Raw genomic sequence first — 19511 nt, 5'->3', positions numbered from 1 at the left:
ACTCGTCCTTTCAGCCTCCTCGTGCTGATAAATTTACACCCACTGAGCACAGTTGAGACCTGTTTTTCCTAGTCATTCACCTTTGAAGCATTGCAGTCACGAATGGCAGACAAAATTAAGTTATCCGAATTGTATATTGGTTTGCGCCTTTCTTTACGATGGGCTAGTCTTGCAATTAGAGTAGATTAGTTTACCCAGTAAACCCGAACAGAAAACAAACCCGACGGCCACTTCACATGCATTTAAACCCTGTGCGTAGGATTCCACTCCAGTTTTCGACTTATTGTGACGTGAGAAGGGGACTGTCCTCTCTAGTGGTTTCTCTGTAAAGGAATTTCTCGCAACAGTCTTTCCTATAACGGTGATTTCCCGCAGCGACGTTTCCCTTGTGGGATTTGTTTGCACAGATATTTCTTTGCAGACAACTTTTCTTTGTAGTGGTGTCATTGTAAAGGTATGCCTCTGCAAAACACTTTCCCTGCAATGTTTACTCAGTAAATATATTTATCTGTATTGATATTTCTCTGTAGCTGTGTTTCTGTAAATGCATTTGTCTGTAACAGCTTTCCGCAGTAGAGATTTATCTTTAAACATATTTTACTGTGGCAGCGTTTCCCTTTTAAAAGTTCCTATCTAAAAAATATCTCCTCGGAAAAACTCCAGAAAAGCCATTTATTGTCTCAAAAATACTTTGTTTCGCAGGATTTTCAACACGAATCCGTAGAATTTAGATATAGGAGAAAGCAGCGCCACCTCCTGACCAGTATTCAGAATACAAGTTGTGCTCTGCTTCTGTGAATAGATGGATGTTGGGAATTGAATGCCCAAGAAAGCTTTAGTTTAGAAAATTAGTTGGAAAATTAGAGATAAGTAGATTTCTGGAGGAAAGACAGGGATTCAAATGTCTAATGGACTTGGAAAAGCGGAGCTCACGTTGGATATTATATTTTGTCGAATAGGTCAATTCACTGTAACCTTTTATTTTCTCACGTAAGCAGTACAGCATTTCCAACATTTCATTGATGTTCAGTTCTCTATTGAAAATTAGTTTTTTTCCTAAGCACATGTACAAGTTGCTTTTGGTTTTCGGAGCCGCTTCTGGAATGGTTGGAAAAGCTGGACTTTTACTTCTTGCCATCGCTTCGAGCGTCATGGAGACTCCATTGAACATCCCTCCATAGACCTGCCAACTTCAAACAATTTGTCCCCATGTAAGAGAAGGGGCCAGGCCTTGTGGGAAATGGGGCTTTGTACCGAGACCTGCCTGATAGGCACTTCTGCCCCCAAGCCACCAACTTCACCCCCCACCAAGAAGAAGAATAACATCTCAGGGAGGCTGCCGCCGATGTCCTGGGATGTTTTCAGAATCCGTAATGGTCATCGGTTGTGCAGAGACTCCAGAGGTGACCTGGAAACCCATTCTCTGCAGGGTTTGATGCTTGCCTGGTGCTCACCGTGTGATATCAGGTCTTCTCCAGGAGACCATGTGGAGAGTTCTGATATCGAGTCACACACGGTGGGACCGTGTGCACCTCAGCAACCTACACTTCAGTAAATTACTGAAGAACAGACTTATCAGGCATCATCAAGAATTTAATTAGAACCAAGGCCTGCAGCATCTGAAGGCTGCCAGAGGAGGGCAGTGCACCTCTTCTCTGGGTCAGACTCCCACTCACTCAGCGTTACAAAATCAGTGTTATAGCACTGACACCCACATTTACAACTCTCGTTTTTAGTAACCATTACAGCCTCAGACAATGAGCAGCTTTTGCACAACACTTGATACCCCTGACAAGGCTGCAAATAGTTTCAATTTGAATAAAATTCCTGTCTGGTGTAGTTGAGGTAAACCACCTGTGACAAGAATGATGCCCCATGGGAAGAAGAACAGACAAAAAGGAGATGGATGAATGCTTGAATTAATCTCAGCCACTGGCGACTGAACAGCCAACCCAGTCATAGGAAGGAAGTCAGAAAGATGCCAGGGATAAGGGGTTCTCATTCACTTGTACCTCTGCCTACATGAAACAAAACAAATAAACCTGTATTGGGCAGGAACAGATTGATCAGGCAGTTTAATGGGTGGGAAGAAAATCATTTTTTGTAATGGCATGGAACAGTGGACCTCAGCAATCCAGCAAGGACTTGGATTTGGCTTGAAAACACACTTTTTCTATCTTGAGCCCCAACTAAAGTCTTTGAGGAGTATACTTTACCTTTATTTCTCAGCTGGACATGTACAGTGAGGAACGATGAGAAACTGAAGGACTATTTACGCATGACCAAACCACTGACCCTATACCGTAAATGTGAAAAATATGCATAACTAGAAATCTAAATCACTTGAACAAATAATTCATCCTCAATGCCTTATGCAGGTAAACGTGTTACCGGTCTGACTAAAAGAACCCTACATGTTTCAGCCACTAGGAAATCTACAACCTGATCTTAATCAGGCTAGTGTATTGTAACAAACATATCATATAAACACAGGGCTGGCCTTAGGGAGTATGATTGGTGCGACCACACCAGGCACTGACCTGAACGGGGGCTCTGTGTGCAGCAATAACTTGCAATTTAAAAGCACTTGAAGCAAAGTTCCATGTGCGCCAGCTGTCAGGCAGCAATACAAATGTCAAGGTAACTCTTGTGATTAGTGTTCTTGACAAAGAGAGATCAGAGTTTTGTCCAGTGGCACTTTTGACTCGTCATTAAGTAGTGGAGAGAGTTAATATGCCTGCTGCAAAGAACAGATCTGTATTTTGTGTGGATAGCTGAGTGGATTAGTAAAGCCAGCCTTTACCAGAGCTTTAAAACAAATAAAATATACGTGAGGGAGGGGCTATGGATAAATGAGGGGCACTTTTGCCTTGTGGTAGTGCAGGAATACGAAGAGGAGGTCACGAGGGGGCACCAAAAGAGATTGTTCCACAGGGTGCCACCAGTGCTAAAGCCAGCCCTGTATAAGCAAGAAACAAGGACAGTGGTCTGTGCCATTAACCTTTGGTCTATTGAATCTGAGAGGCAAGAAATGATATAGAAAATATTTGAGTAATTTTCCACTATCATGATTTCAATTGAGATGCATGAAATCCTATTTTTAAAGACTAATGGAAGAGTGCTTGGTCAAACTTACCATTTGCACCCAACTATCTTATTGAAGCATTTTAAATACTATGAAGTTAGTTAAAAATAGCTTTACGAAATCCTGCAACTATGTCATTCTTGCAATCTATTTCTTTACCACAGGTACAGGTGGCCATGTACATTCAAGTCTTGTTACTAATGTTGTAGACTTTCTCAGGAGATGGAGATTGTATTCTTCCCACTACAGAGCGTCTTTAACACTTCCTTTTAGATGGACGTTGCTGCACAGTAATGAAGGCAAATGTTTCCCTTTTCTTCTTTCAGTGTCAGACATTTGTTGACAGAGAAGACTTCCTGGAAGTGTAGGTTTTCCAAAAGCTATGCTACAGCTACTGTTAGATCTAGGCCTCCTAGAGGATGAAACTTTGCCTCCTGAGCACTGGAAGACTCCCTTCATTGCAGACCTGGGGGCTCAGACACACTCCTGTAGCCTGCACTCATCCTCTGTGAAACATAAAATCTCAGACTGTATTTTATACCATTCCACGATGGTGGATGTTTCCATCCAAGTCTATAAGGGGCTCCCAATCCAGATGGTGGAACTGAACACTTCCTGGATCTGAGGCCAACCAGAAGTGAAATCATCACCAATGCATGGCAAAGGGCAAGCCACTAGCCTGTGATTTAGTGTTTTAAACTAAAGTGGCGATGATGCAGTCCGCCCTGATGCTTTATCTTGTGATCCTTTCTTGCGAGTCTGTTTTCAGTGCATATGAAATAAAGTTGTGGGAGATAAACCTACATATCGAGGCCTGTGTGTTATCAAATTGGGGATCTGTCTATTTATTTTCCTAATTGCCTTCTTTACAACAGTGACCAGCACAAATACATGAAAAAGGTCATTATATACCTTCCACGCCCCTATTTTGATACTGCGACTACACTTCGTTACTCAATAATATTTGTATTTCTGTCACTGTAGCTGTCACAACACACCCCAGACCATGTTCTTACCCACGTATTGACGGCTAGCACCTTCTCAATACCGCACGACCACGTTGATGTTTTGCAAGTCAACGATTATAATAGTTCAACTGTGAAAGGTCAGTAGACTTTCCCGAAAAATCATTTATAACACGAAAAAGTATGATAGTGAAGAAAATTGAAAAAAAGGAATTCTCCTCCTCTATATGCAAATATGACTTGGCAAAAAGAGGCCAGAAGCAAAGGGAATTAAATCCCTTCTTGTTAAAGCTTAATATGTATAAGTACCACCATCAAAAGGAATACAATCTTTACTATAGTTTGTTTTTATGGGAAAGGTGTCTCAGTTTCAGGGAGTGATTAAAAATGTGGTCACGTTACAGAGCAGATTGCTGCGAACCCTACAGCCTTAGTTGCATAATTAAATAGGCAACAGGTAAAGAGTACATAACTCCGTCACCAGGTCATGCAGACCTTCCATCTTCTTCGGATATTAAGGGGGTCAAACCCGCCGAGTTCGGTGCTGACAGTCAACAGAAGACCGCCAGCACGCAGAACCCCCTGCCGGCCACATAAAGAACATCCAGCTGGGCCCGCAGGCAGGAACAGTGTTTCCGCTAGCCGGCCCAACTGGATGCAGGGCCTGAACATTGACGCCGGCTACAAATGGAGCCGACGGCAATGTATCAGTGTGGCGGGTGCAGCAGCACCTGTTGCAAATTTCACTGCCCGTAAATCGGGCAGTAAAATGCGTGACCGGGCTGTGCATGGGGGCCCCGAGTCACTCATTCCGCCAGCCTTTCCCTGGCTGTTTAGGCTGGTGGAACCTGACTCATTATCCAGCGGGCAACGCTGCCCTGTCGGATCAGAAACGCTGCAACCACCAGACTGCCTGGTGTCGGAAGCCTGGCGGTGGCGGCGTTTCATACGTGGCGATTCAGCCATGTTCTTTATATGGTGGTCTGGACCGTCATGCCGGTGGCGGAAATTACCGCCGGCATATCGGTCCAGACCGCCATGTTCGTAATGACCGCCTAAGTGTGCAGATAAAAGAAGTGCCAGTGAGTACTCTGCTCCCTCACTTGGGAGACAAAAGCAGACTAATAAAAAATACATCATTCTGGATTCAGCACCAAAAATGCTAAATCCCTCTTGGTGCTTCCTTCTCGGATGAAAAAAGTCACTTGTGGTGTTTTGCAGCATGCTGTACAGCGTGAAATTTATAACCCTAGCTACTATGAAAGTACCACACCTTAACTCGTCTTTGTATGCAAACTTTAGTTTTTCTGACAATTATTTAAAATATCAGATGGGGATATCCGATGACACCCTATAAAGCTTTTATACTTTTATACACTGTAAAATTCAAATCATTGTCCTATTCATAATGACATAGGTTGAAGAAAAACTGTGGTGGGAGGTGAAAGTCCTTTGGTATTTGCTGAATTTGTTAAACATTTGCTGTAGTCAGGAATTTGTCACAGAAAAAGAAAAGCTGTGGAGGGGCTGAAGAAGGTGTAAATAGGCCAATCAGAAACCTGGCAATCACAGATCATGGCTCAAACTGAAGCTTGGTGATGGCTGCAAAGCAGCTTTAAGGAACTATTCTTGAGTGTGCCAATGGAGCGATTGCTTGGGTGAAAGAGAAATTCCTTGCAGAAGACTCAACATTTACTTTTAAATTCAACCAAGTAATCCATCCATGAATGAACATTTTAATAATCACAAATATGTCCTTTTTAGGTTTCGGCCTGCACACGTGCGCTTGCATGCTGTGCTTGCGAAATCATTTGTTGATAAAAAAACATAAAAAGGGGCTTAGAAACCGCCCCTTACTTACCTGAACTTACCACTGACTTGGTCCAATATTGGTCTAATTTACGTGTTTCTGATTGGCCAGCATGTCGTCTGCTTCATTTCCTGCTGTCTTCTATGCAATTCGTGCCGTTGTGTTGCCTCTGGACCAGGGACTCCTTCCAGTCACTTGCCATTGGACACTGGCCAGTGTCATTCCTCTCGCTATGACCCTGAAGGTACTTCTTTTTTCGCTCAGTATGCTGTCGTCTTTCTTCGCTGATGTTTTCTCTGTCTTCTTTCTTTGCTGCCCTCCTTCTTTCTTCTTTCCTGGATGCCATATTCTCTGTCTTCTTTCTTCGATGGCATCTTCCCTGTCTTCTTTCTTCTTCTTTCTATCTAACTGGATTATAAATATTAGAAAAATGTTATAATAATGTTTGTTTTAAATTTGATAAACCATTAATAGTTGTTTATGTTGAGATGTATGTTGAATTAATAAACAGAAACTTAAACAACTATTAACGGTTTATTGTATTTAAAAGAAATATTATTATAACATTGCTCTAATATTTTGTAATCCAGTTGGATAAAAAGAAAAAAACAAAGGCGAAACCTATTGGCTTTGCCAAAGCTTGTTGCAGCTTATTTTTATCCAACCAAAATGATGATGTCATGAATGCTCATTTTCCACACCCAGCCCACGTGGCCGCAATACCCTATAAATTGCTTCACTTTGGACCACCGAACAACTGTAAGTGAGCTGTGACAATTAACTTCTAGAACCTACATCCTTTAGGAAGTTAAAAACCACGAAAACAATTAATTTTTGGATTTGGAACACTCTCCACCAGTCATCTGGGGAATCCAAAAATATGAAAAATGTTGCATTTCCAGTTAATGCTATTCACTGTCTTGATATTAATAGATCCCAAATGAACAATCAAATTCTATATTTTTGTGCATTTGTCTACAATGCCATTTAATGGTTATCTTCTGACTCTGTGTAATGTGAGCCTCTGTAAAGTCTATTTCGAACCCGTTAGGCCTGAAACGTGTTTTCTGAAGTTACTAATAAACAAATAAAAAATACTTAGTGTTGTGTTTTCCCCAAATGATCGAGCATCTGAGCACACGCTGTTGGAGTGGGCACCTCTCCATGCAAGCTGTCATGTTTGGCACAACCCATCAATCGCTAGAAGAGGGGTCCCACCCTCATGCAACTCATGACCTGCCCTGACATTACTAGATGTGTAGTGCAAACATTGAAAAAGCACATAAGTAAATGATAGCGTGGTCCGCAGAGAGGTTTTTTGTTGCCCTTTCTGTTGGGCACACTATTGGAAGCCTTTTTTCAGGTGGCAGCATTTCAATACATAAGATGCCAAGGTGTGACAATCCATGGGTCGCTGTGCCAACCCTCCTCACCATAGCGGGCACGGGTTCTCAGAAATGACAGATGCTCTCTGCTCAGCAGTGGGTATGACTCACATACTTCAGGCCTTCCAGACATCCATTTCACCATCTGTCTGCCTTCCACTGGTTGTTTAATATTTATAAGTCGCCTAGATCTCGGTGCATTCCATTCTCTTCTCCAACGAATGGTCCCGTTAAAGGTGCTGACGTCTCTGCATTAAACAGATGGATTGCATACATTGCACCATCGACAAAAACCCTTCCGTCTGCCTACCATGTTCCATTCGTTGACCGATCACAGTGACCCGTGGCTTCTCCATTGTTACCTGTGGTTATTGAGGTTTCCCCAGCATCAACTGTGGTTTCTTCCAACCAAAGTGTTTTGTGGTTTCTACCTTGAGAATGATAAGTAGCTGTTGCTTCTGCATCAGTTCTCTTATGAGTTCAACCTTGGTCACTTGGGATTTCTCCATTACCAACAATAAACCTGGTTTGTTGGTGGTCATGGCAACTGCATCTTGCATCTTTCCTCTTCCAGGTCATAGGTTGAGACCAGGTTAAGATGTATTGTTCTCTTTTGGATACTCATTTGTTCAATTAGGTCAAGTGGAGGGGAAAAATAACTCTAATTGGTGAAAAGCCTTAGGCAGCATCTGAAGCACTGCCATCTGAAGGCTTTAGAAACTGAGCAATGCTAAACGCTGCAAAGACGAAAGAACACAGTGGCATGGACGCCACAAATCTTACTTCTCCCAACTTGGAAGTATTTCCTATAAACACATTTCGACAAATGGTATCCGATGTATTAATGCAACTGGTGCAGGTAGATGCATGTGTGAACACGATGTACATCAATATCATGGGTAAGGTAAAACTGTTATCCAAAGGTAAAGTAAAAACAACTAGGGAGAATTATATGTCGCTCGGTTCCTAACTTTTGAGTTGAGCTGCTCCATGTGGTGGTTGTTGGTACAATGCAGTAGGTGGTCCTAGGTGTCTTGCGACATGTAGTATTGCAATTGCTATTTAAAACACAATTCTGTTGTGTCTCAGAGTGACCCGGAGGGCAGTCAATGCTGCAAATCACAGAGCTGGTCATCTCAGTTATTTTGATACACAACAATGATAACTAGATTCCAAGGGCTTGCATATGTCACTTGACGTGATGTTGCAAAAAAACACATTTAATGCCAATGGCTTTGTGCAGTGGTCCAATTTCAATTTTTAAAATGGTTTTCTTCAAAGAGAAATATTCCTGCCCCTGGAACAGTACTTCCACTTACAACGTCAACAAAGTTAAGGGTGTTCCATTTGCTCCCTGGGAAAGGAATTTACTGCCCATGATAGGAATCAGGTCCATCTAGTCCCAATATACTTAAATCTTATAGTCAACAGCAACAATAATTGAAAAATGTATATCACAAATGGAATAAAACCAGCAGATCCAAATGCCCTCTCCAAATGGCAACTGAAAGCACAGAAAACACCTTGGTTGAATCCCTCCACCCCACCAGTTCCGTTCATATGGTACAGGACTAAACTTTCAGGCACTGTGGTAATGCCTGATGTTGTTAACACTGTACACAGAAATGTGCATAACTAGACCCAGGGGCTCACATGAAACTGTTGACCTCAGAAAAGGAAACAAACCTTACCCTTCACACTGCCCTCTGGTGGGCCCGTGAGTGTACTGCAGCGTGACAAGTAGACAACACAGAGGCTTACCTCCAGGGGTGCAGGGTTAGCAAAGGACTGCTGGGGCTGCAGGGGCTGCACGGACTCAGTAGGGTTGGGCTCTGGCTACTCGGAGACAAACTGCAAGGCAAGACGCACATTCAAAATATAGCGCTGCTTGTTTATAGTGCAGAGAAGAACAGGCAAACCTGGGTTAACGCTTTCACAGACATTTAAAGCGAAAGTGTGCCCTTTGATTAACTTTTTACTACATCTTTCATTACTGCATCACTACAACTTGTTACTACATCACAGTCTTTCATCGTCAAGTCATCATTGCCACAGCATCACTACTGAAGCATTCTTCATCACTATTACTATCCGTTAACACTGCATCGCATCCCTCGTCACTGTATTTTGATTCTTCACAGGTATTACACATCCATGCATCATCGTCCATATTATTGCATTTCTGTTCCTCGTTACTGCATGACCTGCCTCATCCCTGCACCACCATTGCTTATAATTGCAACCTTATCACCACACCCTCCGTCACTACACCACCATCCCTCGTCCCAAGGTCATCCTGTGTGATTAGATGAACACCCCTTATCCCTTCGTCATCACAGGAAGTGACGTCAGTAAGTAAAGTTGTGTTACAAAGTCCAAGATCGAGACATGATGCAGACCAGAAGCATTCATGCTCAACCCTTCTCAAGCGCACTTCTTCGCCTACCTCTTCCTATCCCTGTACCCTTAAAGTCCCTCTATTCTTGATATCCCTTCGAAAGGGCTGGTGGCGACCTGAGAAACCCCTATGCATCCTAGCTACTAAAGTTATTAAATAATTACATAATTTTTCTCTCTCTCTCTCTCTCTCTCTCTCTATATATATATATATATATATATATGTATACATATATATATATATATGGATATGACTCCCACAGATGCTGGCCACTGAACTACAAGTCCCACAATGCCTTTGCGCTAATATAAGCAGAGTTAATTGAAACATCATGTGTATGCGGACTCAAACCACCTGAGGAAGACTGAAAAGCTGAAAAGCGTTGTGGAGATATGGAGTTTGCAAGGTGATCAAATGGTGTTGACAATTTAATGAAATTCGCCAAGAAGAGCCCCCGGGAGTGCAGCGTTTTCTTTTTGTGAATAATGCATAGGGGTGTTGGTCCTAACCCCCCACTGGCACCAGCAGACAGAGCGCGCCACTTTTTGGACCAAGCTGTTTTCATATCGAGTAAAGCGGCTGCGCCCGGAAAGTAGCGTTACTTTGTGAAAACTACGAGGTAGTGAAAAGGTACGAATCTCCTGCATCTGAATATTACAGTAGAAGACCACTTCCAATACGCCTAGCACCATCGTGAGTTCTGCACAAGTATCTAAACATACCGATGCAGCCCTGGTATGGTAGGGTCTGGGGGCTTGGTGTCATTTTTGCCGATACGAAGAGCCTATTAAGATCGTTTAATTGGTGAGGCAATTATGCTGCTATTGTGGGAGCATTGTGGACATGAAAATTCATGAATGAAGAACTTGATGGCAGTGCATTATAAATGGTAATTAATACTTACTAGCAGTAGCATTATGTATTTGCATGTAAAGCAGGAGTCAATTTGCATATTGAACTAATTTTGCATTATATGGATATGACTCCCACAGGTGCTGGCCACTGAACTACAAGTCCCACAATGCCTTTGTGCTAATATAAGCAAAGTTAATTGAAAGATCATGTGTATGCAGACTCAAACCACCTGAGGTAGACTGAAAAGTTGAAACTTGTTGTGGTGATATAAAGTTTGCATAGTGATCAAATGGTGTTGACAGTTCAATGAAATTCACCAAGAAGAGCCCCTGGGAGTGCGGCCTTTTCTTTTTGTTGAATAATGCATAGGGGTGTTGGTCCTAACCCCCCACTGGCACCAGCAGAACAGAGCACGCTGCTTTTTGGGCCAAGCTGTTTTCATATATATATATACATATTCACTGAAAAAACAAAAGTTACAGGGACGTTATAGTTATGCGTGAGTTATAGTTACCTTAGGGAATGAGTTATAGTTACTTGAAATAACTAACTATAACAGTTGCATTTCTATGGTTTTGTACGTTTAAAATGTGAGCCTAATTATAATGTCCCTCTAAGTGAATTTCTCTGTTTTTTTAATTCTATTTCCTAACTATAAGGTCCCTGTAACCTTTGTTTTTTCAGTGAATTTCTAAATTTTTTTATCGTAAAGTAATTTTCATTACTATATGTTAATCCAACCACCACCACCCATGGCTTTTGTTTTTTCTAACATTTGCCAAAGACAGAAGTGGAACTGGTCAACTCAGTTCTACCCACAAATAGAAAAATCCAGGAAACATGTTAATAAAACTGTTGCTGCATTCCTCAGAGACCATAACATAGGCTCTATATACCACAATAGCATACAATTTGATATGGATGGTATATACAGAAATGATGGAGTTCATCTAACAGACAAAGACAACAAGGTGTTCCTGCATAACTTGAGAGACTGCATCCTCTTTCATCCGTAGTAACCACCTACATATCATAAACACAAAGGCTCTTTTCAGAGCCAATCCATTAACCATACACATATTTATTTATTCTTCAGTGCTTAATTTTGTTAAGTCATTCAGATCCGTGGATCCAACCACGGATCTCAAAATCATAAAAAAATGCTAACATTCTCTACACATTTTTCTCAATATGCCATATTTATTTAAACTTATGTGGCCAGGGAAGTCCGACCCTGACTCCTTCATATGCATCACTGAACACATATTAGCCCTGGGATCCTTCCCTAATGCAACAAGATGTTGCCTCTCAGATGGTACACACTGAAGACTATATGAGTATTTGTGTGAATGTATAAGTCTTGGTCTGTGAATAAAAGTGTGTGTGAGAGAATGTATGTGTAAGTGACAGTGGGTCTGACTGTGTGTATCTTGGTTTGAGAGTGGGTGTGTGATCATTTTTCTGGGTGTGTGACTCTCCCTGAGTGTGAGAGTGGGTACGGGAGTATGTCTGGGTGTGGAAGCGGGTGTGTCGCTCTCTCTCTGGGTGGGTGACTGAATGTGAGAGTGTCTATCTGGGTATGAGAGTGTGTGTGAGAGTGTGCCTAGCTGTAAGAGTGTGTGGAGTGTGTGAATGAGTGCCTGCCTCAATGTGAGAGTGGATGATAGGGTGTCTCTCTGGGTGTGAGACTCAGTGTCAGAGTGTCTGGGTGTGAAAGTGGGTGAAAGTTTTTCTTTCTGTGTGAGAGTGAATGTGTCTGTGTCTGTCTGGGTGTGAGAGTGGGCGTAACAGTATCTGTCTTGCTGTGAGAATGGGTGTGAGAGTGTCTGTCTGGGTGTGAGAGTGAGTGTGACAGTCTCTCTCTCTAGGTGTGAGAGTCAGCGTGACAGTGTCTGCCTGGATGTGAGAGTCTATCTGAGTGTGAGAGTGCACGTGAGAGTGCCTGTGTGAGTGTAAGCCTGGATGCAACAGCATCCCTCTGGGTGCAAGAGTGGGTGTGACAGTGTCTATATTGCTGTTCGGGTGGGGTTGAGAGTGTCTCTCTGGGTGTGAGAGTCTCTGGGTGTGAGAGTGAGTGTGACAGTGTCTCTCTGCGTGTGAGAAAGGGTGTGACAGTATCTATTTTCCTGTGAGAGTGAGTGTGACAGTATCTATTTTCCTGTCAGAGTGAGTGTGGGAGTCTTTCCCTGGATGTGAGAATGAGTGTGACAGTGTCTGCCTGGATGTGAGAGTGGGTGTGAGAGTGTCTATCTGAGTGTGACAGTGAAAGTGCCTGTGGAGGTGTGAGAGTGAATGTGAAAGTGCCTATCTTGCTGTGAGAATGGGTGTCAGAGTGTCTGTCTGGGTATGAGAGTGAGTATCAGAGTGTGTCTCTGGGTGTAAGACTAGCATCTCTCTGGGTGTGGGAGTGAGCGTGACAGTGTTGATTGGGCTGTGAGAGTAGGTGTGAGAGCATCTCACTGGTTCTGAAAGTGAGTGTGATAGTGTATGTATGGGTGTGAGAGTGTGTCTGGGTGTGAGAGCCAGTGTGACAGTGTCTGTGTGGGTGTGAGAGTGGATGTGACAGCCTCTCTCTGGGTGTGAGAGTGGGTGTGACAGTGACTAGCTTGCTGTGACAGTGGGTATGAGAATGTCTGTCTGGGTGTGAGAGTGAGTGTCAGAATGTGTCTCTGGGTGTGAGACTAGGTGTGAGAGTGTCTCTCTGGGTGTGAGAGTGAGTGTGAGAGTCTCTCTTTGGGTGTGAGAATGAGGAAGACAGTGTCTGTCTGGATGTGAGAGTGTCTGTATGAGTGTGGGAGTGAGCGTGAGAGTGCCAGTGTGGGTGTGAGAGTGGATGTGACAGCACATCTCTGGGTGTGAGAGTTGGTGTGACAGTGTCTATCTTGCTGTAAAAGTGGGTGTGACAGTGTCTCACGGGGTGTGAGTGTGAGAGTCTCTGTCTGGGTGAGAAAGCAAGTGTGAAAGTGTCTGCCTGGAGTGAGACTGGGTGTGAGAGTGTCTCTCTGAGTGTGAGAGTGAGCATGAGAGTGTCTGTGTTGGTGTGAGAGTGGATGTGACAGCATCTATCTGGGTGAGAGAGCAGGTGTGACACTGTCTAATTTCCTATGAGGGTGGGTGTGAGAGTGTTTGTCTGGGTGTGAGAGTGAGTGTCAGAGTGTGTCTCTGGGTGTGAAACTAGGTGTGAGAGTGTCTCTCTTGGTGAGAGAGTGAATGTGAGAGTATTTGTCTGGGTGTAAGAGTGAATGTGACAGTGTCTGCCTGGATGTGAGAGTGGGTGTGAGAGTGTCTCTCTGGGTGTGAGAGTGGATGTGAGGGTTTTTTCAGGGTGGTTGAGTAGCTGTATGAATATATATATTTTTTTTGACTTTCCTTGAGATCCATGAATCTACCCACGGATTTACACTGGGTGCTGCGCTGAGCCCTGCAGGTGGATCCGCGGATCTTGTGAAACATCAACAAAATATGTTTTTGGGCAATTGAAGCCCATTATTTACTGCTTCATCACAACTATATCACCCCATGGAGATAGGGAACCTGTACCCTTACCCCATCTGCTCCATTGTGCCCCACATTTCAGCCCCGGGGACCGTTTCCTGAAAAAATAAAATGGCGGCCACAACATTTCAGTCAGGTTGCGGCCAGCCAATCAGATTCTTCCTATGGCGCATGGATCTGCAAATCGATCTGTGGTGGATCTGCAGAGAATCTTGCATCCCTATATATCTATATTTTTTGGCCTTAAATTACTCCCAAACTACTTAATGGATTTGCACCAAACCACAAAAAGTGTTATCTGTGGAACAGGATCTAGCTTCCTGCCAAATTTGGTGTAAGTCCGTTCAGTGGTTTGGGCTGCAGGCGTGTCTAGAGACCCTATGGAAAAATGAATGGGGAAAACACATTTTGGGACCCCCACCCTCCCCCCCCTTTTCTCGTCCCCCACTTGATGGATCACCCCTAAACTTTTGAGACATTGTTTGAACTGACCAAAGTATAAGTTTTGAAAATTTTGAGAAGATTCCTCAGGCTTAGAGTGCTGCATAAGTTATGGTAAAAAGCAACTAGGGAATTCTGGGTAGTTCCCAAGTTTTAGGTGGAAAGCGATTCCTTTATATGGAGCATCCTAACACTGGCACTCGAAAACTGCTCAACTCAAATGTATGTTTTTTCTAGCAGAGTTTTTAAGCATGCATAGGATTAGCACAGTGCCATTCACGCCAAACTAGAAACGTGACAAAGTCCTGTGCCATTTCTGCAGCTACGTCTTTAAGCATTGCATCAGCCAGTGTCATCCACACCAAGGTGAAAAATGACAAAACCCTTTGACCACTCCAGGCACAGTATTACAGCTGTGGTTTGATAAAATATCATCCAAGCCAACTTGAAATTAATAATCTGAGTAATATTAATGGTGACGAGGATCTTTGGTTAATGCAGTTATGCAGGGTTAAAAAAAATAAAATCTTCTTTGGCAATACTAACAAAGATTCCTGACGACGAAATCAAGCAAGTAACAACTGGTAACTTTGAAAGCAGTTTTCTAACTCACCACAGAATCTCAGCGTGTTACTGTGGATTATTCCTAGCTTGGGATCTACTACAGATGAAAGTTTAAATAAGAACGACATCTATAGTCAGTATGTCCGTATGCGCTAGGTGTGAGTTATGGGCTGAAGAATTCCAGTGTGGAGTAAAGGGAGAGCCTTTTCACAGCTGACAATGGTATTTGTGGGCAAAATTAATCTGACTTACCTTTAAAAACTCCTGTTTTTGCTGGACGTAAAACGCTGAATTGCTGTTACAGTGTAATTGCTTAGGGAAGTTATATGTACTTAGAAGTCATACCACAATGCCAGATACAATCAGAATTAGGGCCTGATAACGATCTTGGCGAATGGGATACTCCGTCACAAACATGGCGGATATCCCGTCCGCCGTATTACAAGCTCCATTATATCCTATGGAATTTGAAATACAGCGGACAGGATACCCGTCAGGCTTGTGATGGACTATCCCGTCCGCCAAGATCGTAATCCGGCCTTTAGTCTTTATCTCTATTTTGGTATCGATTGACAAATCTATTTTGGCGTTTATTATGCAATGCCAAAAAGCTGCCTTTGGTTCACTAAAGCTCTGATATGGTTGGACTTAGCAAGAAATCTTATCTCTACTTCAACTGAGTCCTAGTAATTTATTTGTTATTTTAGAACTTTATGACATCGGAAGGTGAGAAACTTTATCAATCTGCTTTGAGGATGAATCAAGGGACATGCAGCAAAAAAAGGGAAATTTGTGAAATATCACTTTTTTATGTCTAAAGAAAGAATTAAGTTATATCACCATTCCAGTTACACATTTAGTACATGTTTTGGTGCCATACACCCTCGCCTTAGGTTCTTCTTACAATCCCGGCTAATTTACGCTCCAATTTTACAGTTCATAAGTGATGGATATGGCACAAGCAAACTTATCGTATTGGTGGGGTACGGGGGGGTGATCCAGACCTAGTGATCAATACTTCTGGAGCCAAAACAAACAAAAAGATTAATCTAGGACAGTGTTTAGGGGAGGAGGCCTATGTACAGGCCATGGGTCTTCATCAGTAGCGCACAATGGCTCAGTTTGTGGGAGGATTGTCAAATTTATGGATTTTGCTTCTGCTGTTGGGGAAACCATTAAAGTAACTTCAATGCTATAGTTATTATGCCTTACTTTGCATGTTTTTATCGTCTGTGAAGTGTTAAGTGCTGGTGCTGATTCGTGCAACAGGTCAAACCTTTCCTTACGAAAAGAAAACATTAATTTCTTTAAATTATTGTATTGGTTGTTGTATTGTAATTATTTCTGGTAATTAAGTACGGTAAACTATTATAATTCGTGTTACTAATGTTGTTACAAGTGCTTAGAGAACATCATGGCTAACCTAAAGTTACAGTGTGCAAGAAATCACAGCAGAGATGTTTGTGTTTGCAATGCTTGCAGAGCGCTCTATCGCTCCCTCTGGCTTCTTGGCGCTAACACTTAGGGATTATATGCAGAAGAGGCAGGTTTTGGGTGCATTCTGTGGCACAGATACTCTTGGATTGTCTCTGCAGCAACAGACAGACTTCCATCGAGATGAACCTTTCTGACCCCCATGTATCTTGGAATTTTCAACAGCTTATAAGTGGGTGCAGTGGTCTCCTTGAAGGAAGTGTCAGCCCTCTCTGGTAATAACAATTGTGGTTCACACACAGCTCTTGGTTAACCTGCACTGTTGTAATATTGTCACATGTGTAGTTTCCTCTAATCAGTTGATCCCTTGCTTCACCTTTGACCCTTGTGTAGACTCAGGCCTTCATGCCACAGCAAGGTGGCTACCCCAGTACCTTAATTTAATCTTCCCATGATGCTTGTCTGTACAATGGGACAAAATGGGAAAATAAAGCATTTGCTTTCCTGCGTTCCTTACGAGTGGACTTTTTAGTGGATTTCTTTTCATCATAGGGTTCAGATTTTGAAGCTCTGCCTGGCCAATCAAAGAGGCTGTTTCATTCAAGTTTCAGAGGATCTTGCTGTTGTCAGCTTGAGAAAACTGCTTGGAGATCAGTCATTTAAACACAAAGAAACACAAGGAACCCCTGAACTCCTCTTAGGAACAACCATTTTCCTGATTTTGTTAGATATGTGTGACTATTTGATATGCCTTTGGAGGCGCTCTCCTTATGAGAGGGCCATGGCTGTATTGTAGACTTGCTTATTCCAAGACTGGCCTGGAGGGGGGAAGTGTAACATTTCCAGAAAGGCTGCTACCTCAGGGTAAGGAATGACTGTGATAAAAGACTGACTGCCCCACTCCCTTCTGCCACCGCCTGCCAGAGATCTTGCTTGCCTGTTCCAATCTTCCTCAGCTCCTGTCCTGATATAAAAGGACCCTGGACCCCAGGAAGTGGCAGGGGACACGGGTGCGGCGCGCCTGTAGTGGCTCGGGTTTATAATTCGGATTGTAAACATGAGTCACAGGTGCTCACCCTGGATGCAGGCACGCCTATGTCTCACGTCTTCCTGGGCAACGGTTTGCCTCTCCCTGGCTGCATCCAGGGGTGCACAGCAGTTCGTAAATGTAACATAGCCAGAGGCAGATTCTGGATCCATAGAGTGGTGTCACCAAGGGGCGCAGAGAGGTCTCTGGACACTTGTAATGTGTATCACTTGTTTAGCCTTCGGTGCAGAGCACCATGGGGCCAGGCCATTATTACTCCAACTTCTAACCACAAACTCGCTGCGCTCAGTGGCAGTCTGAAGAGAGGTAACATTCATTCACCGCTCTCGCTTTAATGGAAGGATGATCACAACGTTAGGGGCTCTGGCGCCTAGTAGGTATCAATGTTTTAAACCATTTGTTGCGTCCCAGCGCCACTCTCTCCACCGATGGCTGCCTGACCCTCGCCACTCTCTCCACCGATGGCTGCCTGACCCTCGCCCCTCTCTTCGCCCTTTGGCTGCCTGACCCTCACCCCTCTCTTCGTCTATGGCTGCCTGGCCCCCACCCCTCTCTTCGTCTATGGCTGCCTGGCCCCCACCCCTCTCTTCGTCTATGGCTGCCTGACCACCCTTGCCCCTCTCTTCGCCTATGGCTGCCTGGACCTCGCCCCTCTCTTCGCCTATGGCTGCCTGGCCCTCGCCCCTCTCTTTGCTTATGTCTGCCTGGCCCTCGCCCCTCTCTTCTTCTATGGCTGCCTGGCCCTCGCCCCTCTCTTCGTCTATGGCTGCCTGACCCCCGCCCCTCTCTTCGCCTATGGCTGCCTGGACCTCACCCCTCTCTTCGCCTATGGCTGCCTGGCCCTCGCCCCTCTCTTCGCTTATGTCTGCCTGGCCCTCGCCCCTCTCTTCGTCTATGGCTGCCTGGCCCTCGCCCCTCTCTTCGCTTATGGCTGCCTGGCCCTCGTCCCTCTATTCGCTTGTGGCTGCCTGGCCCTCGCCCCTCTCTTCGCTTATGTCTGCCTGGCCCTCGCCCCTCTCTTCGTCTACGGCTGCCTGGCCCTAACCCCTCTCTTCGTCTACGGCTGCCTGGCCCTCACCCCTCTCTTCGCCTACAGCTGCCTGGCCCTCACCCCTCTCTTCGCCTACAGCTGCCTGGCCCTCACCCCTCTCTTCGTCTATGGCTGCCTGGCCCTCACCCCTCTCTTCGCCTACGGCTGCCTGGCCCTCACCCCTCTCTCTGCCTACATTGCCCGGTCCTCATCCCTCTCTCTGCCTATGGCTGCCTGGCCCTCACCCCTCTCTTCGCCTACGGCCGCCTGGCCCTCACCCCTCTCTCTGCCTACATTGCCTGGTCCTCATCCCTCTCTCTGCCTATGGCTGCCTGGCCCTCACCCCTCTCTCTGCCTGTGGCTGCCGGGCCCTCACCCCTCTCTCTGCCTATGGCTGCCTGACCCTCACCCCTCTCTCTGCCTATGACTGGCCCTCACCCCTCTCTCTGACTACATTGCCTGGCCCTCACCCCTCTTTGCTGCCCAACTGCCTATAACTAACCCCTTCATCATGTCTGCCCTCACCACTCTCTTCTCCCTGGGTCTGACAAGTAACTAGCCTGAGGTTTACCACCCTCTGCTGCCCATCCCCCACCACCCTCTCCTGCCTGGCCCTTATCACTCTCTATTGCTTGACCTTCAACACTTTCTCCTGCCTGACCCTCACACCTCTCTGCTGCCTGATCCTCACACCTCTCTACTGCCTGACCCTCACACCTCTCTGCTGCTGCCTGACCCTCACACCTCTCTGCTGCCTGACCCTCACACCTCTCTGCTGCCTGGTTATCACCTCTGCTGCCTGACTATCACACCTCTCTGCTACCTGACCCTCACACCTCTCTGCTGCCTGATCCTCGCACCTCTCTACTGCCTGACCCTCACACCTCTCTACTGCCTGATACTCACACCTCTCTACTGCCTGACCCTCACACCTCTCTTCTGCTGCCTGACCCTCACACCTCTCTGCTGCCTGATCCTCACACCTCTCTGCTGCCTGACCC

General features: G+C 44.8%; 1 protein-coding gene across 1 annotated transcript in view; it reads right to left on the bottom strand.

Moving 5' to 3' along the window:
* The window catches only part of MAST3 (microtubule associated serine/threonine kinase 3), a 194460-nt gene that overhangs the window by 169421 nt on the left and 5528 nt on the right, over positions 1-19511 (bottom strand). Inside the window, exon 2 of the mRNA XM_069217416.1 lies at positions 9007-9096. Coding sequence (XP_069073517.1) covers positions 9007-9096 — 90 coding nt within the window. The remainder of the gene's footprint in view (positions 1-9006; positions 9097-19511) is intronic.

Source organism: Pleurodeles waltl, chromosome 12, assembly GCF_031143425.1.
Source record: "Pleurodeles waltl isolate 20211129_DDA chromosome 12, aPleWal1.hap1.20221129, whole genome shotgun sequence".
NCBI classification, from domain to species: Eukaryota; Metazoa; Chordata; class Amphibia; order Caudata; family Salamandridae; genus Pleurodeles; species Pleurodeles waltl.
Note: the sequence above shows the minus strand (reverse complement) of the source record. Positions and strands in the feature narration are given on the sequence as shown.